This window comes from Peromyscus eremicus, chromosome 2 (assembly GCF_949786415.1).
Source record: "Peromyscus eremicus chromosome 2, PerEre_H2_v1, whole genome shotgun sequence".
Classification (NCBI taxonomy): Eukaryota; Metazoa; Chordata; class Mammalia; order Rodentia; family Cricetidae; genus Peromyscus; species Peromyscus eremicus.
Genome location: NC_081417.1, coordinates 101482639 through 101502521, shown reverse-complemented (window position 1 = coordinate 101502521; position 19883 = coordinate 101482639). Strand labels below are relative to the sequence as shown.

The window sequence follows — 19883 nt, the reverse complement described above, 5'->3', positions numbered from 1 at the left end:
GGTGTGTAATCAAAGGGCATGAAGTGGGGATGTTGAAGAGACATCTGCTTTCTCATGTCCACCCCATCATTCACATCAGCCAAATATGGAATCAACCTGTATAAGATGAGATGAATTCTAACAGCTAAATCTGAAAAAACTGTAAAATGATAACCTTTACTTTTAGGTACTTTAGAAACACAGAAGTTATTTCATTATAAATCAATAGTGAAATGGTGTTTTTCTTTATTTTTTTATATTTCTTAAATTATCTGGCTCAATTTTAAATTTAATGAATACATTAAAATTTTTATATAATCTAATTTAGAATAACTTTACATTCATTTAATTCCAGATGTTTTCCAATGAAAGCTTAAGGGAAAAATACACTCTTAGAAGGAACACAGAAAATGGGAAAAAAGGTTTGGGCTGGAAGAAAAGAAATGTAATTTCTAGTCCAAGGTTACCATGGGTATGACCTCTAGTGCGTCCTTCCTGAAGCTGAGTTTCATGGTGGTTGAAATGTCACCACCTGCTATCACTGAAGCACTGCTGTATGAGAGGTGGAAATGCCTCGTTCTCTTAGCATTTACTCATGGTTCGCTCTTATTGAGATGTGAAGACAAATACAGTGCAGCTCCTCCCTCTTGGAAAGAATGAGTTAGGAGACATAAACAAATTTGGGGTGAAGGAAGAAATGGTAAAGGACAAAGAGGCATTGGTGAAGAAGACGCTAGAGGAAAAGAGAGGAACATTCCAGGGAGAGACCATGACACTTCTCTAAGACCATGAGTTCTGTCGGTGTATAGGACTTGTCAGCCTGAACAGAAGGGGTCAAATTACAAGTGAGGATGGAAAGACACCAAGAATCCTGGTTGCCAAAATAATGTGGCTGTGCTGTGAATTTGCATTTTATCCTCAAAGGGGAAGGGCTATGAAGGATTCTGAAACGGGGACAAATGAGTTTAGAAAACAGATTCTGAAGCCAAATAGATAACAGATCTGAGCTGGAAAAAAGTCTGCTCTTACAGTATTAGCTTAGTCAAGGGAATGCAAAGGTCTAAACTAAAACAAAGGCAGCCAGGATGGAGAAGGACCAGGCTTGAGAAACGGTATAGAAACAAGACTAAGTTTATTGTGTAAAGGTGAGAAACTAAGTGACTCTTCTGATTGGCTTGGATAGGCAATACAAGTCCTACCTATGGAGGGGGCTTGAGAAAAACAAAGCACTATACGTATGTAGACTCTAGACTTAAAGAGACACATATACACATAGTCATGTATGTATTATGTCATATAAACACTAGCAGGATGATTTGGGTGGAGAACGTGAATTATTAAAAGTGAAGGAAGAAGGTTGGGGAGGAACAGTGGACAACAAGTATGAGCAAGTCACAATGTCACTAGTATAAGTAAAACATATTATTTTGAATAGTAACTAAACATAATTATTAAAAACATTTAAAAAGATGGAGATAATTAACAAAAAGAATGTGACAATGTGGGTTTCTGAGCCTACTTAAGTTCAATCTTGAATATATAGACCTCACTGTGCTTGTAAAGTATCTAAGGGGTGATGGACATATAATAACTAGTTGGATGGAAAGTGTTAGATGATGCTATGAACTATCCAAAGATGCATAGTATCACTGGAACTCATTCTATCCTTTCAGAATGCATACTAACTGTGTGAAGCCACCAGAGAAATGACTATTCTATATATGGTCTATTCGGCAGTAACTCTATGGGCTTCAAAGAATTAATATATTACTTAGTCTTTACTAGATGAACTACTGTAGGTTATCTCTAATAGTTTGTAGCTTCTTGTTCATATTCATGTGGCCAGCATCTGGCCTGGATTAAAAAGAGCTACCACACAGACGCCGATAAAGGAGAGTGTTCTGGAACCCTTCTTCCATACAACCTTACTGCCTATCACATTTTCCTCCATGCATTCTTACTTCCAGCTGCCATGGGGTCACCAAATCCTTGCTTAAATCAAATGTCCTCTGGCTCCAGGTCTCATGATGAAAAAATTTATGGAGTCTTGGACACATTACAAGTTTTACAGCTTTACAGCTGAAACCCTTCAGGTCCTCCTGACCTACTAAAGAAAAAAAATGTTTTATTTTATTGTGATTCCCAAGTGTTCTCCCAGTGTGTGCATTTTTCCAATAGAATGTCCTGTTGCTTCCAGCAATGTGTTTCATATTACCTTGAAGAGCAGGACAGCACTGATAGAAGGAAGCCAGTCAATCTTCTTGCCAGCACAAGAGAAAACAGAATTTGCCATTGGAAGCATGAGTAGTTGGTTAGATCTACAAGTTATCAGTTTGCATTTCTCTCTTAATGGGGATACCTTATATTAGTTAACAAGTTTAGCCTAATTATTTAGGAATTATTTATAGGCTGAGCGGTGGTGGCTCATGCCTTTAATCCCAGCACTTGGGAGGAGGCAGAGCTAGAAGGATCTCTGCGAGTTTGAGGCCAGCCTGGTCTACAGAGAAAGGTCCAGGACAGCCACCAAAACTACACATAGAAACCCTGTCTCAACAAGCCAAAAAAAAAATCAGAAATGATTTATATTTTCCAACTAATGGTAGATAATATTGGCTATTTATATGAGGCCATTTAATTAACAATATATTTAAAGATACTCCTTGAAAACATTCTATGTTGTTATGAAGTCCAAGATGTAGCTAACAAAACTTCTGAATTAGACATTTCCTAGGTAACAAATGGTTATGTGTATATACATACTACATGTATATATAATCACCTAATTATTTCTATCTTTTATCTGTCTGTCTATCTATCTGTCTATCTATCTATCTATCTATCTATCTATCTATCTATCTATCTATCTATCTATCTATCTCTGTCTATCCATCTAACTATCATCTGTGATCTCTTTCTTTCAGAGATTATAAGTGCCTTGTATTTGGGTGTGGCTTATTATTAAAATACCAAATAGGCTTACCTTGATGATGAAATCTGCTGTCAGTGGCCCAGCCATCCTCAGTATCTCTTTGTCTGGAAGTTTCTGGAAGTCCACCGTAGAATTGTCCACAAGGAAAGTGCCTGTAGAGCTCAAACTATTTTCACCTTTAGTCCCCTGGAGCGTCTTGGTTTCCAGATCTATATAATCAAATGCAAGAAGAGGAGAGGCAGGTATGCCTGGGGTACCACACAACACATGCAAGCACATTTTGTGGAATTAAAACTCATGCTACTTAAGAGAGGAACATTATTCTTCTGATAGTCAACACTATTAGAATTGTAATATAAATAAGATATATAAGCGTGGCTATGTCATACGGAAGATTATATTGCAAATGAAATTATTTTAAAACTCACTATCCAAGAATCCATGGCTCCCTGTCAAAATACTCTTTGACTTTCCAGTACCTCATCTGAGCATCCCACTTTACTGTAACCCAATCCTTTGGCTTACTCACGTCTCATACGTATCTATCTGATGTCTGTCCTGGTTGCCTTCAGCCCAGTAATACCCTCCAGTTTTCTTTTTGCTCGTTGATGTAGGTCCGAGTGCATCCATGTTTTGCCTAGGCATCTGTGTGACATCTTGCTCATGCACTAACCTACATCCCTTTATACTTTCTGTTCCTTACTGCACACATGCTGTTGCTCAACTGAATAGAACAACAGTGGCTTAAAGACAGGTGTTATCCATTGAGTCCCCTCTCTTTTGACAACCACTTTTTTTTTTTTTTTTTTTTTTTTTTTTGGTTTTTCGAGACAGGGTTTCTCTGTGTAGCTTTGCACCTTTCCTGGAACTCGCTTTGGAGACCAGGCTGGCCTCAAACTCACAGAGATCCGCCTGGCTCTGCCTCCCGAGTGCTGGGATTAAAGGCGTGTGCCACCACCGCCCGGCTGACAATCACTTTTGATAACTATTTTTATTCACATATGTGATATTGTATAAATGCCTAGGCAGAAAGAAATGGATCCTAGAGCACTCAAGTCTGAAATTGTTCAATGACACAGTCTATGAGGCATCTTTTGTTGTAGGAAATTAGAGCATGCTGAAAATGATTGTAGTTGTGGTGATATATATACATTTATATATGATTGAAAATAAAAATATTGTGATATATTGTGACATATATTAACACATATACCATAATATATATTGGTAATATACATGCATTATGTAATATAAGTACAAGCAGTATGATTTGGGTGCAGGGAAGGAACTATCAAACGTGGAGAAGGAGGGCTGGCTTCTTTACTGAATATATATTGATAATATATATCACAGAGAGGACTAAGTTGTGATTGAGAACTTATTTAGACTGATTGTGGCCTATATGAAGAAAGACAGAGGGACTTAGGCAAATTATTTCCAGAAGAAATAGCACAAGAATCATTTTTTTTCTGTCAACCATTCTTCAGTAGGAAGGTATGTGAGGCTCTGTGTCTTTCACCCCAGCTTTAATTAAGGCTCTCCTTTTCTGTATTACAGAGTGAGCTTTTGAGTTAAAAACACACGTAATGCCTTTGGAGGTGCCAGAGGCTAGGGGTGTAGCCTAGTTCTGAGCACTCAGTTCTGCTGAGAGGCCTTTCCTGCTGCCTTTCTCAAGATCCATCTGGTTGAAGATGAGCTGGTGTGGCACTGCTTTGGCCTGCAATAGTTGAGGATGTCCCCATTGTGAAGGGAAAACAGCCACAGGAGACATGGGGCATCATTTACCAGCTCCCCCATCATTTTGTTGAAATAAATAAAAAAATTAAAAAAATAAATCAACAAATTCTTCTAAAATATCTTTTGAAATTAAAGTATAATTACATAATTTCTCCCCTCCAACCTTTCCTATGTTCCACCCCTTGCTCTCGAGTTCACAGCCTGTATTTCTTTAATTGTTATTACATGTATCTATATATACATCCCTACAACTTGCTCTGTCTGTATAATGTTACTTGTATGTGTGGGCTGACCACATGGTATTACCTACCTATACAGTGTAAGCAGCACGTTCATTGGGGAAAAGGAGATCTCATATTGCATTCTATCATTCATGAATATCACTTGCAGCTTACCTAGCCATTCTTTAGGACAATTCAATAAAATAAAGCTAATCCTTTGGCTTTTGTGTATCTCATGCATGCATTGTGTGTGCAAATGTGTGTCTCTGTGTGTAGAGGACAGATATTGATATTGCGTTTCTTCTCCAATTACTTAGTTTCTTGAGACAGGGTCTCTCACTGGACCTGGGGCTCACTCCTTGGGCTACATTGGCAGGGTAATGAGCTCTGGGGACCAGCCTGTCTCTGCCTCCAGTGCTGGGATTGCACACACACACTGCACTTTCTTATCTGGCTGGGTGTTGGGGGATCTGAAATAAGATCCTTATACTTGCATAGCAAACGCCTCACTACCTGAGCCATCTTCCTAGACCCCCAATTTTTCAGCTCCTCAGCAATCATAAAACTAGGAAATACAGGAGACTGTCATATTTATAAATATAATATTTTGTTTTAAATATTTCTTGGGCAATATCGAGTCATTTCCCTGTGTGGCGATGATCTCAGCCTGGCTATTTTATTTCATTCTCCATCACTGCTCACAAAAATTCCATTTTGGAGTGTGGTTATTATAATAGCATTTAGCTGTGTCCTGTTCTTAAGAGGATAAACCAATCATTTGGGAGGTATAAAGTGCACAATATGTTATCTTTTGACATGTGAACACTGGACTTTATGGGGCGGTTCAGGATTGGAAAAGAACTCGGGTCCATATAAGAATGACTTATCCGTGTTTTCTTGTTTTGTCTAAACTGTACCTCACTCACTCCTGACTTCACATGACCTTTCCGACTTCACCTCTTCAATTAAATGTGTTTGTTTTTAGGAACAGACTTAGTAGGAAAAACTAACTTTTACAGGCTCTGGCCTATCTTCTTGTTGTTTATCAGATTATAATGATCTTTATAGTCTAATTGTCAGAAAATAATCCTTGCTACTTAAACTGATTTCATGGGCATGTGTGTGGAAGAGGAGGGGGAAAGACCAGAACTGACTGTGGGAATTTCAGAGGTGAGCAGAGTGGAGGGGACCACAGTGCTGAAGGGAATAACTGAAGGAGCCTTTCAGTGAAGGCGAACTTCAGAGGAAATGGTATCACATCCTCCTTTCTCTTTATTACAGACCAAAACTTTCTGGTTGTAATTTACAGTGCTCTATCTAACTAGCACTAAACCGCGAGGAAGAAGATGTGGCTGCCTTGGAATGACTGAGGATCAGTTCTTATAGACAAACCCTATGTAGACCCAGCTACCCTTTTATCTTTAAGGCTTTGTTACCATTTAACCTCAAATCCTACCATTTATCTTTAAGATACGAGGGTTCTGAACTAAGACACAGAATTAATTTTTCTGCAAAGGTTTGTTTTAAATGTCACAGTTCGTTTGTTACTTCTACGTATTTGTGGATTGATGAAGTAAAGATTTAAAATATAGAAGGAAAAGGAAAAGAATGGAAAAGAAATGAATTTTAGAAGGAGGAAAAGAGAGGCAAGAAAAGAAAAAAGGTATGAGTAACTATAGAGAGGAAAGACAGAGAGGTAACAGTCACAAAGGTTTGGTGACTCAGTCACGTGCATAGCCTATGGACAACCCACTGGCACCATCTATTGTATATATTTCAGGGTGACTGTGCTTAGACGTAATGACTACACAGCCTTCTCCCATCTCATCGGGCAGCCAGTTATAGGCAGAAGGCATTCAAGTGGTCATACCACACTACAGTGAAGGTTGGGGAATTGGTTCTCTTGCACTTTCATTCCTTCTGGGAACAAATTAATAATAAAAGCTAAAATCTCCAGGCCCTCAAGGAAAACAGTGGCTCTACTTACGCAAATGATCTGGCCCCTTCAAGACGAGGCGGATGTGTCTGCTTCCATAAGGTATGGCAACCACGGTGTCATCCACTAGAGAGAAACAGAACAAAACTTTAAAAGCACATAATCTGACACAAAATTACCGATTGTTTCCCATACAAAGGCAGGGACAACAGATTTAAATTTTGTTTTCTTTTAGTGTTTGAAATGTGAAGCCAATGTTTGAGAATCAAAATATGTCCTTTCTCCAAAATAAAACATGTCAAAGAAGCTAGTTGCTGCTTAGCTTGGGGGGAACTAGACCTCTTACAGGAAATAGTTTTTTTTAAGATTTGTTTTAATTTTGTGTGTGTGTGTGTGTGTGTGTGTGTCCATCTGCTTCAGGTGGGGATATGTGCACATGTGAGTGCAATTGCCCCTGGAGACTGGAAGAGGGGGGCAGGTCCCCTAGAGCCATTGTGAGCTACCTGACGTGATCGTTGAAAACTGAACTTGAGTGTTCTGTAAAAGCAGTATGTTCTTTGAGTTATTAAGCCATGTTTTCAGCCCCACTCTCCCTCGAATTTTGATTTAAAAATGGATTTTTTAAGGAAACCTTTTTTATTTTAAAATGCCATCAAATTTTCCTGGATTACAGCATTTGCACTGGATTAAAAATAAAAATAAGCCTTAGTGTTCAAAGGATGATGCATTCTATCAGAATTTGCACCTCTCTCTGTTAGAACATTTTGGCTAAGTGGGGCAGACTAGGAGGGGGAAATACATTTGTGTGCTCTGAACCCTCAAAATCCTTCAGTCCCATTCCCTATTATAAACTACCTTCAATCAATGAAATATTGTGAAAGCCTGTAAATGATGATCTAATATATCTCCACATTTACCATCTCTGTTTTGAAATACCTTTAAAAATCTGACTGAATCAAAGATTATTTTACCATGGATTACCCTACCTAAAACTGAGCAAACATTCATGAGACACATATATTTAAAAAAAAAAAAAAAACCAAAAAAACAAAACAAAACAAAACAGGGCCGGGCAGTGGTGGTGCACTCTTTTAATCCCAGCACTCGAGAGGCAAGAGGCAGGCAGATCTCTGTGAGTTTGAGGCTAGCCTGGTCTACAGAGTGAGTTCCAGGGTAGGCACCAAAACTACACAGAGAAACCCTGTCTTGAAAAAGAAAAACAAAAACCAAAAACCAAAAACCAAACCAAAACAAAACAAAAACCCAAGGAGGCTGGAGAGATGGCTCAGTGGTTTAGAGCTCTTGCTGCTCTTCCAGAGGACCTGGGTTCAGTTCCCAGCACCCACATCAGGTGGCTCACAACCATCTGTAACTCCAGCTCTGGGGAATCAGATGCCTCTGGCCTCCTCAGGTATCTGCACTCACATGTACATACTCATGTGCATAAACATACACCTACACATAATTCAAAACAAAAATAAATCCTAGAAAAGTAATTGGAGGTAGATTCTACCCACCCTGTTGACATCACAGACATTATCATTGGAAACTCCATCTCTGCCTTATTACGCTGGCTGCAGGCTCACTTTCACTTCAGAGACTGCCTCACCCATGACTGGTGACATGCACAAAGATTTCGTGATGAAGAAATGGAATCATCCCCAGGAGCATGGCGATTAAAGCAAGGCCAAGTGGACAGAAAAGCACTTGACAGACGAAAAAGGCAAATTCTTTACAATGAGCCATTATATCCAGAAATTATGTGCATATGTCTATTCCTACTTACGTTTCTAACAATAGATATCCTCATAGTACTGGGATAATTAGGTTTAAATATAAGATTCCCAGTGGAGGTTAGTTTAGATAGTGAGCCACAGGAGTTATCTAATGAGTCTCAGTCTCTAGGCTTCTAAAAGAAGGCAACATCTAATACTGCCGTACATGGATATGAATAGTGGATACAGATACGTTGCCTGGAACATAGCAGGCATTCAATACATTTATTTTCCTCCTTTTAGTTCAAGAATTCTTAAGAATTGGGGCAGGGAGGCTGAGAGATGGCTCAATGGTTAAGAGCACTGGTTGCTTTTCCAGAGGCCCTGGGTTTGATTCCCAGCACTCACAGGGCAGCTCACAACTGTCTCTAACTTCAGTTTCAACACCTTCTTCTGCTTTCCACAGGCACCAGGCACGTGTAGGGCTGAAAGATTTTTATTTTGTGTACCATCAAACACTGCAGGTTCCCTAGTATATAACCTGCTGATTGAGGAGGGTGAATCACGGGTCTTCAGTCCTGCCCTGAAGAGGTTACACTTATTGAGGCTGTTGAATACTCTGCTGACATTATAAATGTATTGCTTCTTTTAACGCCATGCACTGTGGAATAAAAGGCTGCATTTCTCAGAGCTGGGACTCCGTGGCACAGAAAGCAAACTGAGTAAGGGGAAAAACAGAAGAGGAACACATGGACATCGAGGCTGGGCCTACAGAGCCTAAAGTTTCAAAAAGACGTGTATTTTGAGGCTTGCAAAAGCAATTCAAAGAAGTTAAAACAATGAGATTTCTAGAAATAGCAGGTCTTTGTTTATCCGCAGGTCAAAAGAAGTCCAAGTGAAAGCGAAGCTTACCGTTTGGCATCGCTCTGCTCAGCTGCAGTCTTCTGACCCCCCCACAGCCCATGGGCCCAGCCCCTCTTTGTTAGAAGTAACTCACTTTCCACATGCTGAGGCAGTAACGCCACCGCCTTTTGGCTGATGCACTAATGTGTGTATGCTCCAGGGGGAAGAGGAGGGAGAAAGGCAGAAGAAGGCTGCAGAGGGTCTGAGGTGGGATACGGAAAGCCCGCCAAACAAGAGGGAAGAAATATCTCTTGACACCCTTCTGCCTGTGCCTAGTCTAAGAGGAAAATGGGGTAACACAGGTGCCAGAATGATGGCCAGACCACAACACAGAGGTTGGAGGAGCTGCAGTCTGTTCTTGTGCTGTGAGAAGATGGCTCCAGCAGTCACCAGGAATCAGTCAATTCATTATTTTGTTCTACAAAGTTTATAAGAGTCTCTCATAGGTCAAACTTTATGTGAGAGAGTAAGGAATCAAACAAATGAGTGAACCATTGGCCCCAAAGATGGGTCCTGAAAAAATGGCTTTAGGGAAAAATAGGGAACCTTGTTGACTATACCCTATTCAGGGAAATTCTCAAAGCCCTTTTATTAGTTTCTATTACTTCCTTAGCAAGCCCAAGTCAAAGAAACCACTTCTTTCTGTTTAACTCAGGGTATGTTCAACATGTGCATCATAAGAATTATTAATGGCAAGAATGTTAGAGCATAACTTAGGAAATAGGCTCCTGATGTGATAATCCTAAGTGGTCAGTCCTGAACATGTATATATATATATATATATATATATATATATATATATCATATGCAATGCTAGTTGAACTCAGTATTTTGTATACATAGTCTATAATGATCCTATAATAATTATAGAAGAAGAAGAAGTCACTGAATTGGAACAGGGATAATGGGAAGAACATGGGAAGTGTCGGGGTGGGAAATGGAGGTGTGAAATGATATGGGCACAATTTTACTCACGCATGAAATTCTCAACTATTAAAATATAAAAAAGAAAATGTGAAAAATGAAATTTAATTTCTGCATGTTGATAGGAAAAGCTAAGTTGAGTGGGAAAACATTGTTGCATTAAATAATAAATTCTCTTCAGTTTAGGGTGGGTTAGAGGATTCTTCTAGTTCGCATCACGGTTATGCACAGAGATGTTTAAGAAGTTCCAAGATATGATGCACTGTGATGTCTGGTTCCTGAGTGACTAGTGTAATTGGTGTGGTTGGTGGGGAAGGTGGCCACATTTCTCACCAGGCCACACATTCCTCTAAATGTTCTCTCCTACAAAGGCACACTGTTTCTTGATCCACTGCATCTGTCCTGATCTATTCTGGCTTTGTTGACAGAACCGTGATGCCAGTCTTCGGGACATAGTCTAGGTTACTAATCAACATTTTAAGAGAGATTAGATAACATATTTCTGTGTTAAATGGACAGGCTCTTCATGGGAATCATGAATTCTGTCATTTCACATACCTGGGTGGCAACCAACATTCCACAAACCAGTTGTTACCAAAGAATGTACTTCAAAGATTTATCTGAAAATTTCATAGTATGGCAGATACTGTCTTCACTTTTCTATATAGAGCATTTTGAATGAAGTTTTAAATTCTGTCAGTGTCCTGAACTGATGAATCAGAGAAAGGTGAAACAATAATACTTTGAAAACACAGGTTTCTTATTCTGATGTTTGAGTTCATCTTAGTTTTAGATCTACTATTAAGTTCACATTTTACAGGAATCTTCCCTAGGAATAATACTTGATCTTATTCCTTTAATGAAAGGATGATTGTTGTTAACACAAAAAGTCTGCCAATATTGAAGAGGTTTTGATGGTGTATTTTAAGTCTTTATCCCAATTTTAGTGCTCTAAAAACATATCCAATAAAACAGAAGAGGCTTAACATTTAAGCCTTTCAACCTTCTATCCCACCCAAGTTTATCAGTAATTGCATAATGAAAGATATACGCTGGGCAGGCCAAATAATACTCTCTCCATTATCAACTGGAAACTTTTATCTTTTTAAGGATCTGGGCCAAAAACTGTAGTGCTATCCAAAATTACTTTTTTCAGAATAAGCTCTATTGTTAAAAGATTCTATTTCATTGATTCTAAGAGGAACACATGTTCATATTTTTATATTAGGATATATTGCACAATAGTGTCTTAAGTTCTCTGTTATGCAGGCAATAATCCTGCTTCATCCCTCTTCAGCTGTATAGATAGATGCCAACATCAAAATTGCATTCATGAATATATAAAATTCTAAAAAATTACAAAATATCATATTAAAAACCTAGCTGGCATACTTGTAAAATGAGTGTCAGAAGTGTAGAAGAAAATCCCACAGCAATAGTAGAACACAGTCATTAATCCCTGGGAAATGACCTTAAAGACTGCTAGGTAATGAGAACTGAAGGGCCACACAACATCCCCATAATTTTAGAGTCAAAGCTATTTGGTTCTACATGAGCTGTTCTCAACCTGTGGGGTCACGACCCCTTTGTGGTCACATATCAGATCTCCTGCATATCAGATATTTACATTGTTGTTCATAACGGTAGCAAAATTACAGCTATGAAGTATCAATGAAATAATTTTATGGTTGGAGGTCACCACCACATGAGGAATTGTATTAAAGGGTCATGGCATTAGGAAGGTTGGGAACCACTATTCTACATAATTGCAAAGATGAATGAAGCACCCAGCCAAGAAGAAACAGGGACCAGTTTTAACATCATGTCTAAAATAACCAAAAAGTCGGAAAACACTGTATGAAACCATGCTGTTTAAGACACTGGATCTCAGGTAGAGAAGGGCAGTAATTCCCAAGAGCTGGGAAGCAAAGCAGGTATAACCTAGTATTTCATGGTCTTACTTCCTTGAGTGGATTTCCTGGCTGTGGCTTTGAGAGTGGGAACTCTGGAAGAAGTTGACAGTCTCTGAGTTGAGAAGACAAATATGAGTCCAAGGAATGGAAGCAGTTAGAATTTCTTGAAAAATGTACCAGAAAGGAGAGAGCTACTCAGAGAGAGAGAGAGAGAGAGAGAGAGAGAGAGAGAGAGAGAGAGAGAGAGAGAGAGAGAGAGAGAGAGAGAGGATACTTTGAAGACCCAAGGTGGTCATGAAGCATATGTATCTAAGCATCAAAGTGAGGACACTGTCTTAGCTTGGAGAAACAATAACACAAAGAATTTTGAATATTCTGCAATCACACAGGGCTGAGAAGAATGTCTTATCCCAGTAGACAGACTTGAAGACATCATAACTCATGGAACATTGAGTATTTAGAAGGGTCTTGCCTTGTAGAATGGTACAATTAACTCTAGGCCAAGCATGGCTTTGCTCCCACCTACCAAATTGTAAGACTCAAAAAGATCACATTGAGTTCAAGTAACTTAACTGCTCCCAGAACAAAGCTTAAGCATATTTATAGGAATACAAAAATATCTCATACCCAACAAAGTAAAATCTGCAATGACTGGCATCCAGTCAAAAATTACCAGACATGTAAGGAACCCAAAAATATAGCCCAACTGAAGTGAAAAATCCATCAATCAAAACACAGAATGGACATTAAAATAGTCACTATAACTGTATTCCATATGTTCAGAAAGTTAAGTACTGAAAAAAACTTTAGCCCCATAAGATTTCACTGGTGTATGCTACCATGCATTTAAAGAAGAAATAATAAATATTAACAATAAATATCAATTCCATATATTTTTCCAGAAAATAACATATAAGGGAACATTTCCAAACTTGTTACATGAGGTTAGCATTAGAATGATATCCAAACCAATCATAGACAGTACCCTACCCCCAAATACAGACTAGTGTATTTCATAAAAAAGATATAAAAATTTCCAATAAATTTTGGCAAATCAATTATCAATCTATGGAAAGAGTAGCTATGACTAAGAAGAGTTTATCTTTGGACCAGTTTATCCCAGTTTGCTAATAAGAACATGGAGGTTCTGTCCTAGGAATGCAGGGTGGGATCTTTATCAGAAAACCAATTAATGCAATTGTCACATGAAAAGGCTAGAAGAGAAGCTATATGATCATATCAAGTGAGACACCAAGAACTTTGATTAAATTTGATATGCATTCATGATAAAACTCTCAAAAGAGTATGTGTATGGTGTGTGTGTGTGAATTTTGTTAATTTAAAGAAGAGTCCTTGTCAAAAAGACAAACAAACCCTTCAGCTATTGTGACACTCAGTAGTGAGAAATCAAATACTTCCTCCTTAAGAATGAGAATGAGAAGGATGCCCATTCACTCCCTAATCACTGTATCAGATGCCCTGACCAAAGAAGGGCCAAAACATTTGGCCCACAAATTTAAAATGATAAAGAAAAAGAATCCTTATCAGTAAACAAGATGATTATTTATGTAGAAAATCCCAGCATTTACTAAAATTCATAGGGTTAGCGAGTGAATTTAGCTAGACAGCAAAACACATAGCAAACATAATAAATAACTGATTATGTTTGCATAAACTGAAATATGTAATTGGAGAGGTAAGTAAAAAATATGGTACCATTTGTAGTTGATGAAAAATTAAAAAGCTATAAACCTAAAAGCCATAGGACTTGTATGCTGAGAACTAGTAAGGACTGATGAAGAAATTTAAGAAGGCTTAATTAGTGAAGAGACATGAGGTCCTAACAGGTCAAATGACTTAATATACTGAAGTTGCCAAGTACTCCCCTCTCTACTAAATCAATCTGAAAAATTAACACACTTCTAGTCAAAGTCCTTGGGAGAATGTTTGTAGATATGGACAAGAAGACTATAAAACTTATATGGAAAGGCTAAGAGCCAGAATAGAACAGCCAAAATGACTCTCAAATGAAGAAGAATTAAAAAGAATAAAAAAGATGACATTCTTGATTTGGGGACCTACTGTAGAAGTACTACAACCAAGGCCAACAAGGCATCCTGATAGTGCAGAATCAAGAAATTAAATTGAATTGAGGTTCTCCCATTTTCCAAAAATTACTCTAGCTGTGTATGTCAAGTTGACAGAGACACTGGCTAGCAGAGTTATCCAGTCTTAAGTGGTCAGCCCTAAATGCACACACATATGAGCAGTAAGTGGAATAAATGGACTCAGAAGATTGTGTGTGTGTCTGTGTAAAACAGTGATAATCAAAGAAGAAGAGGTCATGAATTTGGAATAGAAGGAGTTGGAGGGGAGAGTTGGTGGAGTAGAAATAATGTAAATACAATACTCATATTATGAAGCTCTCAAAATTTTTTAAAAATTCCCAAAGAAATGTAAAAAAAGAGCTCAGTTCTGAGAAAAAAGTTTTGTTTTAGTTTTACTTATCAATTGACTTCAGTTGCATTTTATTTTTTCATGTATACAAAAGTATATGATTAAACATGTTTAAATTTAAAACAAATCTTTCTAAAATGAAGGATGAAGTGAAAACCCAGAGTGATCAGAAAGTTGTGTCCTAATCTTAGTCTAAAGGACAGTTTCTTTCTTCTTTTTGTGGCACATGGAATAATGGAACACGTCTCAGTCAATGGTGTCCTAGATCCTTAGAAATACAGTAGACCTAGAACTGGACCTTTCTTGTCCTATCCACAGCTACTGCTCCAAGCCATCATTACCTCTGGCCTAGCTTCCTGCAATAGCCTCCAGACTTCATCTCTGACTTCCATAGTCATCCCATCTCTATGCTCTGCTCCTGTCAAGCCATTCTGTTCCAAATCCCCTATGGCTCCTTATCTCATTCAGACTAAGATCCAAACTACCTTAAAACTCTCCACATTGCCCATGGCACTCTTCACCCCACTGCCTTCCTGCCTTCAACATTTCTGTAGCCTTTTTGAAACTGTTCGTTGTCCCTCATGGAATTTGTCACCAGAGTACATACTTGGGGACCATCGTATTTGTCCTTCTTTCTGCTTGGAATTCTCTTTTCTGTTGTGATGCCAAATAACTGACTTTTATCAATATCATGACCTCTTTTCACCTCTATCAAGTATCAAGTTTCTTATCAGTAAGTCCTTTTCTTATTAACCTATTAAAAATTGCAACTTCTCCAGCCTTTGGCTGGCAGCTCATCCATGTCCTATGTTCTTCCCCTTCCCTGATTAATGTTTCCCATCTCTCCTAGTACCCAATGGCACACACACATTTTATTTGTTTATCTGTTTGTCTAAGGGTTCCTCATACTAATATGTAAGTCTCATGGAGAAATAGGTTTTTGCCTGTTTTGTTCTTTGCTGTTCTTCCACTGCTGGGAACAGGTCATCAGTGCATAGCCTGTATCTCCTAAATGCCTGCTGTTGAATGAGTAATAGACATCTTTGAAGGAATTATGAGTACAACCTGAAGTAGTCGTATACTACGTGAATGTTTTGTTACCACTTTTCTTTAGAAAATTCTTCTACATTTTATACTCAGGAGGCCATGTGTTTTATTATAAGCATACTTCACTTCAAAAATTTTGAGCCAGAGGGAAGGTCCAGGAATATGCTAACCCGCAGCCATTGTAAGTCAGCATGAGTCACAGTCTGAGAGGCACATTTCTGAGAATTAGGAGCTTCATTCCATCTTGATATGAATTAGCTTATTTGACCCTTGCCACTCAGGGAGTGTGGTGAGAGAGCTTGAGGATGTCCTGGTGGTTTCAAAACCTGCAGCTACATTAAAAAGTTCTGCAGGCTGGGTGCAAATTCATGGCAAACAGGCTGGTCTGGGTGTAAGGGTCTAAGAAGACATATACTACCACACGTCAATAAGGCTTGTGAGAAAAACGAGCCTTTGCATTTTAAGAATCAAAAGTAAGCTAAAGTTGGCTAATTATTTTTTTTTCTGATTGGTCTGAGGAGGTCAATAATTGAGTACAAAAGAAGGATTGACTGTTATCACTGAAGTCTTTTCCTAAGAAAAAGGAGTGGGCAATTAGCACGTCTTCTGATAAAATGGTGGCTTCCTTTTCATTCACCAGCAACCATTTGATAAGTTACTCCTATTTTCCTTTTTTATCCTGGCACTTTCTGCAATGGTCTTTCTCCACTCTTTTGTTTTCCCTTTGTTCCCATGAGTTTTGATAACATAAGGAAAAAAAAACAACTTGGATATAAATTTAGAAAGAAAATGAGTTCAGTGTGGGAAATCCGAGTTTTAGGAGTTGGAAGTGAGCATGTGGCTGGCTTATGGCTCCTTTTGGCAAGACTTGGGGAGAGACCTGGCAGCCCTCCTCCAGAGCCTCAGGGGTGGGGCATGCTCACCTGGCCAGCAGACTGCCTGTTGAGCAGCTAATCACCCTTGCCTGTGGGCTGCCTTGAAGTCTGTAAATACAGGGCAGGAGATTCTTCTGGGGTGGAGAAAATCTAAGTGAGGCAGCTTGTTCAGCATCTGCTACAGATTGTGGTGAGGGGCATGCACATGCTGGGCTTTATTGATATAAATCATTTTGTCATGAGGCATCATCAGGGCTAAGGTAAACGAATCAATTGCATTTTGTCATTAGGTATAATCGTCAGGTTGTGTATTATATAATTTACCCACTGTCGGTCTTGAATGGAGTCCCTTTCACTGAGGTGCATGTTTGCAGAACTGGGGATGACATATGACTCTCAACTTGCCTCAGTTCATTCTTTCAGAGCTTCTCTTCCTATACTGCAGTGACTCAGAGCCTGGGAGTCAGTGAGTGGCCCCCCAATAGGAGGGTAAGAAGAATACCCGCAGGAACACTGTTCTGCTTCCACTATGGGAGTCAGTGAGTGGCCCCCCAATAGGAGGGTAAGAAGAATACCCGCAGGAACACTGTTCTACTTCCACTATGGGAGCAAGAACATGGAGGCATGATGATATAGGAAGACCTCTACTAAAACAGGCTTTTAGGAGTCACCAGAGAGCAGTTGCTGCATGCATGCCTACCAACTCTTTGGTGCTTAATGGCAATTCCTACATTCCTGGATAATGGGCACCAATTCAATTATGTAACAAATAATTAGAAAGATTTTAATTCTTCACTACTCCCTAGAAAATTCTGTTAAGATTGGCCCTTTAAATGAATTTTTTTTTCCATAAAACTATTCTACCCAAATTTCAGAGGTTATAAAAGAATGTTGCCTCTGTCCATTTCTGGTTTCCATTGTCTGACTTCCTTAATTCTTAGTGATATAAAAAATAGCTACCAACATATATGACCAACACGTATGAGCAAAGAAAGCTCTTGCCTGGGTGTGCTATATCAACCTCTGAATCACCCCATCCTTCATTTTAGCTGCCAGAGTTCTTACAAGTTTAGTTTTTTAGAGAATCACATTTCTTTCCTGCCTCCAGGGTAGTGAAAGTGAGTGAGCTTCCAAAGTGGGCATCTACAATTCTTAATGTGCTTAAACATCCCTGGTCATCCTTCCTGCCTCTCTTCCCAAGAGGCTCCTCCCTTTTGGCAAGGTGCCTTTCCTGGCTTCAAGGGGTAGTTCTACAGTGCTTTCCAAAATAACTCCATCTGCCTTTCCTCTTGACCTGCAGGTCCATTCAAAACCATAAACCTGTCACATGTCAACTGTTTTCCTCTAACTAGTCAACAAGTAAAGAGAACAAAACCACACTAAAAAATTTATTCTCATTTCCCAGGCTGTGGAGACATATGAAAATAGATATTGGAAAATGATATGCTGAAGGGTTGTAGATAATGAAACATTAGGCCATTGTCAAAATGGCTCTAGAAACTCATGCCCTTGAGTCTAAAGGCCACGATTCTTTCTGCGTAGTGGTCCTCACAGAGGAAACTATTATAAAATTCACATGGACACGTGGCTCCATGGTTTAGATATTTATGCCTTCTATTCTCACAAGACTCAACTGGGCAGGTGCTCTTGGTCTTCTGAGTTGATCCACCTATCTGTTTTATAAATATGAGTTAGTAGCATGATGGGACAGTAGAGGAATGGGTGTTAGGTACTGGGATCAGACTCTGGACTCAAATATTAGCTCTTTATGTGACCTGAGAAAGTCATTCCATCTGGGAAGGTCTCAGTCATGTCCTTTATAACATGAAAATTAAGACTGCCTTGTTAATGAGGTTCCTATAAAGACATGAGGTGATGGTGTGGAGTTCAGAGCACATATATGTGTAGTGGATAGATAGTGTTCTGTCTATGACCTTAAAGCACTGCCCCTAGAGATGTAGCAGGTACTGTCCAACCTACCTATGGCCTTGAAGTACCTGCCCCTGGGGCGTGGCTTGGAGCTACCCTTAAGATCGGAGACTAACCTATGCTGCTCTTTTCTCTTGCTTGTGGGCTGGATGATGTGGACCATCTTAGTGGCAGAACAGCATTGAACTGTGCCTCAGCTTTCCAGGACCCTGTGACAATTCTCCTATTCTGTATTTCATGAATGTATTTCCCGAATTTATAATAAATTCCTTTTACCCCTCGGGTAGACTCCTATGGATATATTGACACACTTGGCACCCAACGTTGGCGGGGCTGGGCTGGGGGGGGGACCAAAACAGGCTTAGGGGCCCAGACTCAGCTGCTATGACAGGCTTACTGACAGGCAACACTGGATCCAGGAAAAGCCATAAGCTAATACCACCCAGTAATCCACTCAGGGATGGACCACCGTCTAAGGGGAAGTACCTGACATCCCAAACATTCCAACCACTAGATAAGATTAGATAAGATCATCAGATGTCCCTGAGCCTAGCACATACCTATTTTCCTTTTACAGATACCCCTAGACAAATGTCAGCCAATCAGGGTCCTGAATCCTAGAAATCCCCTCACCCCAATCTCTGCTATGATAAAAACACTACCCTGTCTGGGCTTGGGGTTCTCGGCTCTCACCACTGCTTCAGACAGAGAGTCCAAGCTCTAAGCTTGAAATAAAGGCTCTTTGCTTTTACATATGGGATTCAGTCTCTGTGCTAGTCTTTTGGAGGTCACCACAGCCTGGGCATAACATACATGTATAATAAGCACACATTGTTTGCTGATATAAGGAGATCAGAACACAAAGATCATTAAATGGCTTCACCAAACTTAAATGGCTTCACCAAATTTTGGCCTAATATTAATTCTGAAAGAACTTATTGCCAACACTGACCTCAGGCCATCTTGTAAATAAGGGCCATGTGACTTCACAGTAGTAGGGGTGAATTTGTTCTTATTTTCCCACTTTTTCTGTAATACTTTTACCAGGCATCTCAGACTACACATCAGACAGGAGCTAGGATGCAGTTGGTATTCCCATTGAGCGGAAAAGCTTGGCTGTCTCTAATGTTCTTTCCCATTGTGCCTCAGAAAGAAAGCGTTCCTCCTTCAGGTAACAACTGACCACCTGACTTGTTCCACAGGAATCCACAAAGCAGGAACATATTCCCTCCAAATTTTCAGGTTCTTCTCGACTTTGGTAGATGTTTTATTCACTAGTTGCAGAGGGGAGCCACAGCTAGGTGAGGGTTGAGTAACA

At 39.3% G+C, this 19883-nt stretch overlaps 1 protein-coding gene across 1 annotated transcript in view; it reads right to left on the bottom strand.

Moving 5' to 3' along the window:
• Adamtsl1 (ADAMTS like 1) overlaps positions 1 to 19883 on the bottom strand; it is a 359842-nt gene that overhangs the window by 214204 nt on the left and 125755 nt on the right. The window contains exons 7-8 of the mRNA XM_059255823.1: positions 6854 to 6928; positions 2960 to 3117 (exon numbers count right to left, since the gene is read on the bottom strand). Coding sequence (XP_059111806.1) covers positions 2960 to 3117; positions 6854 to 6928 — 233 coding nt within the window. The remainder of the gene's footprint in view (positions 1 to 2959; positions 3118 to 6853; positions 6929 to 19883) is intronic.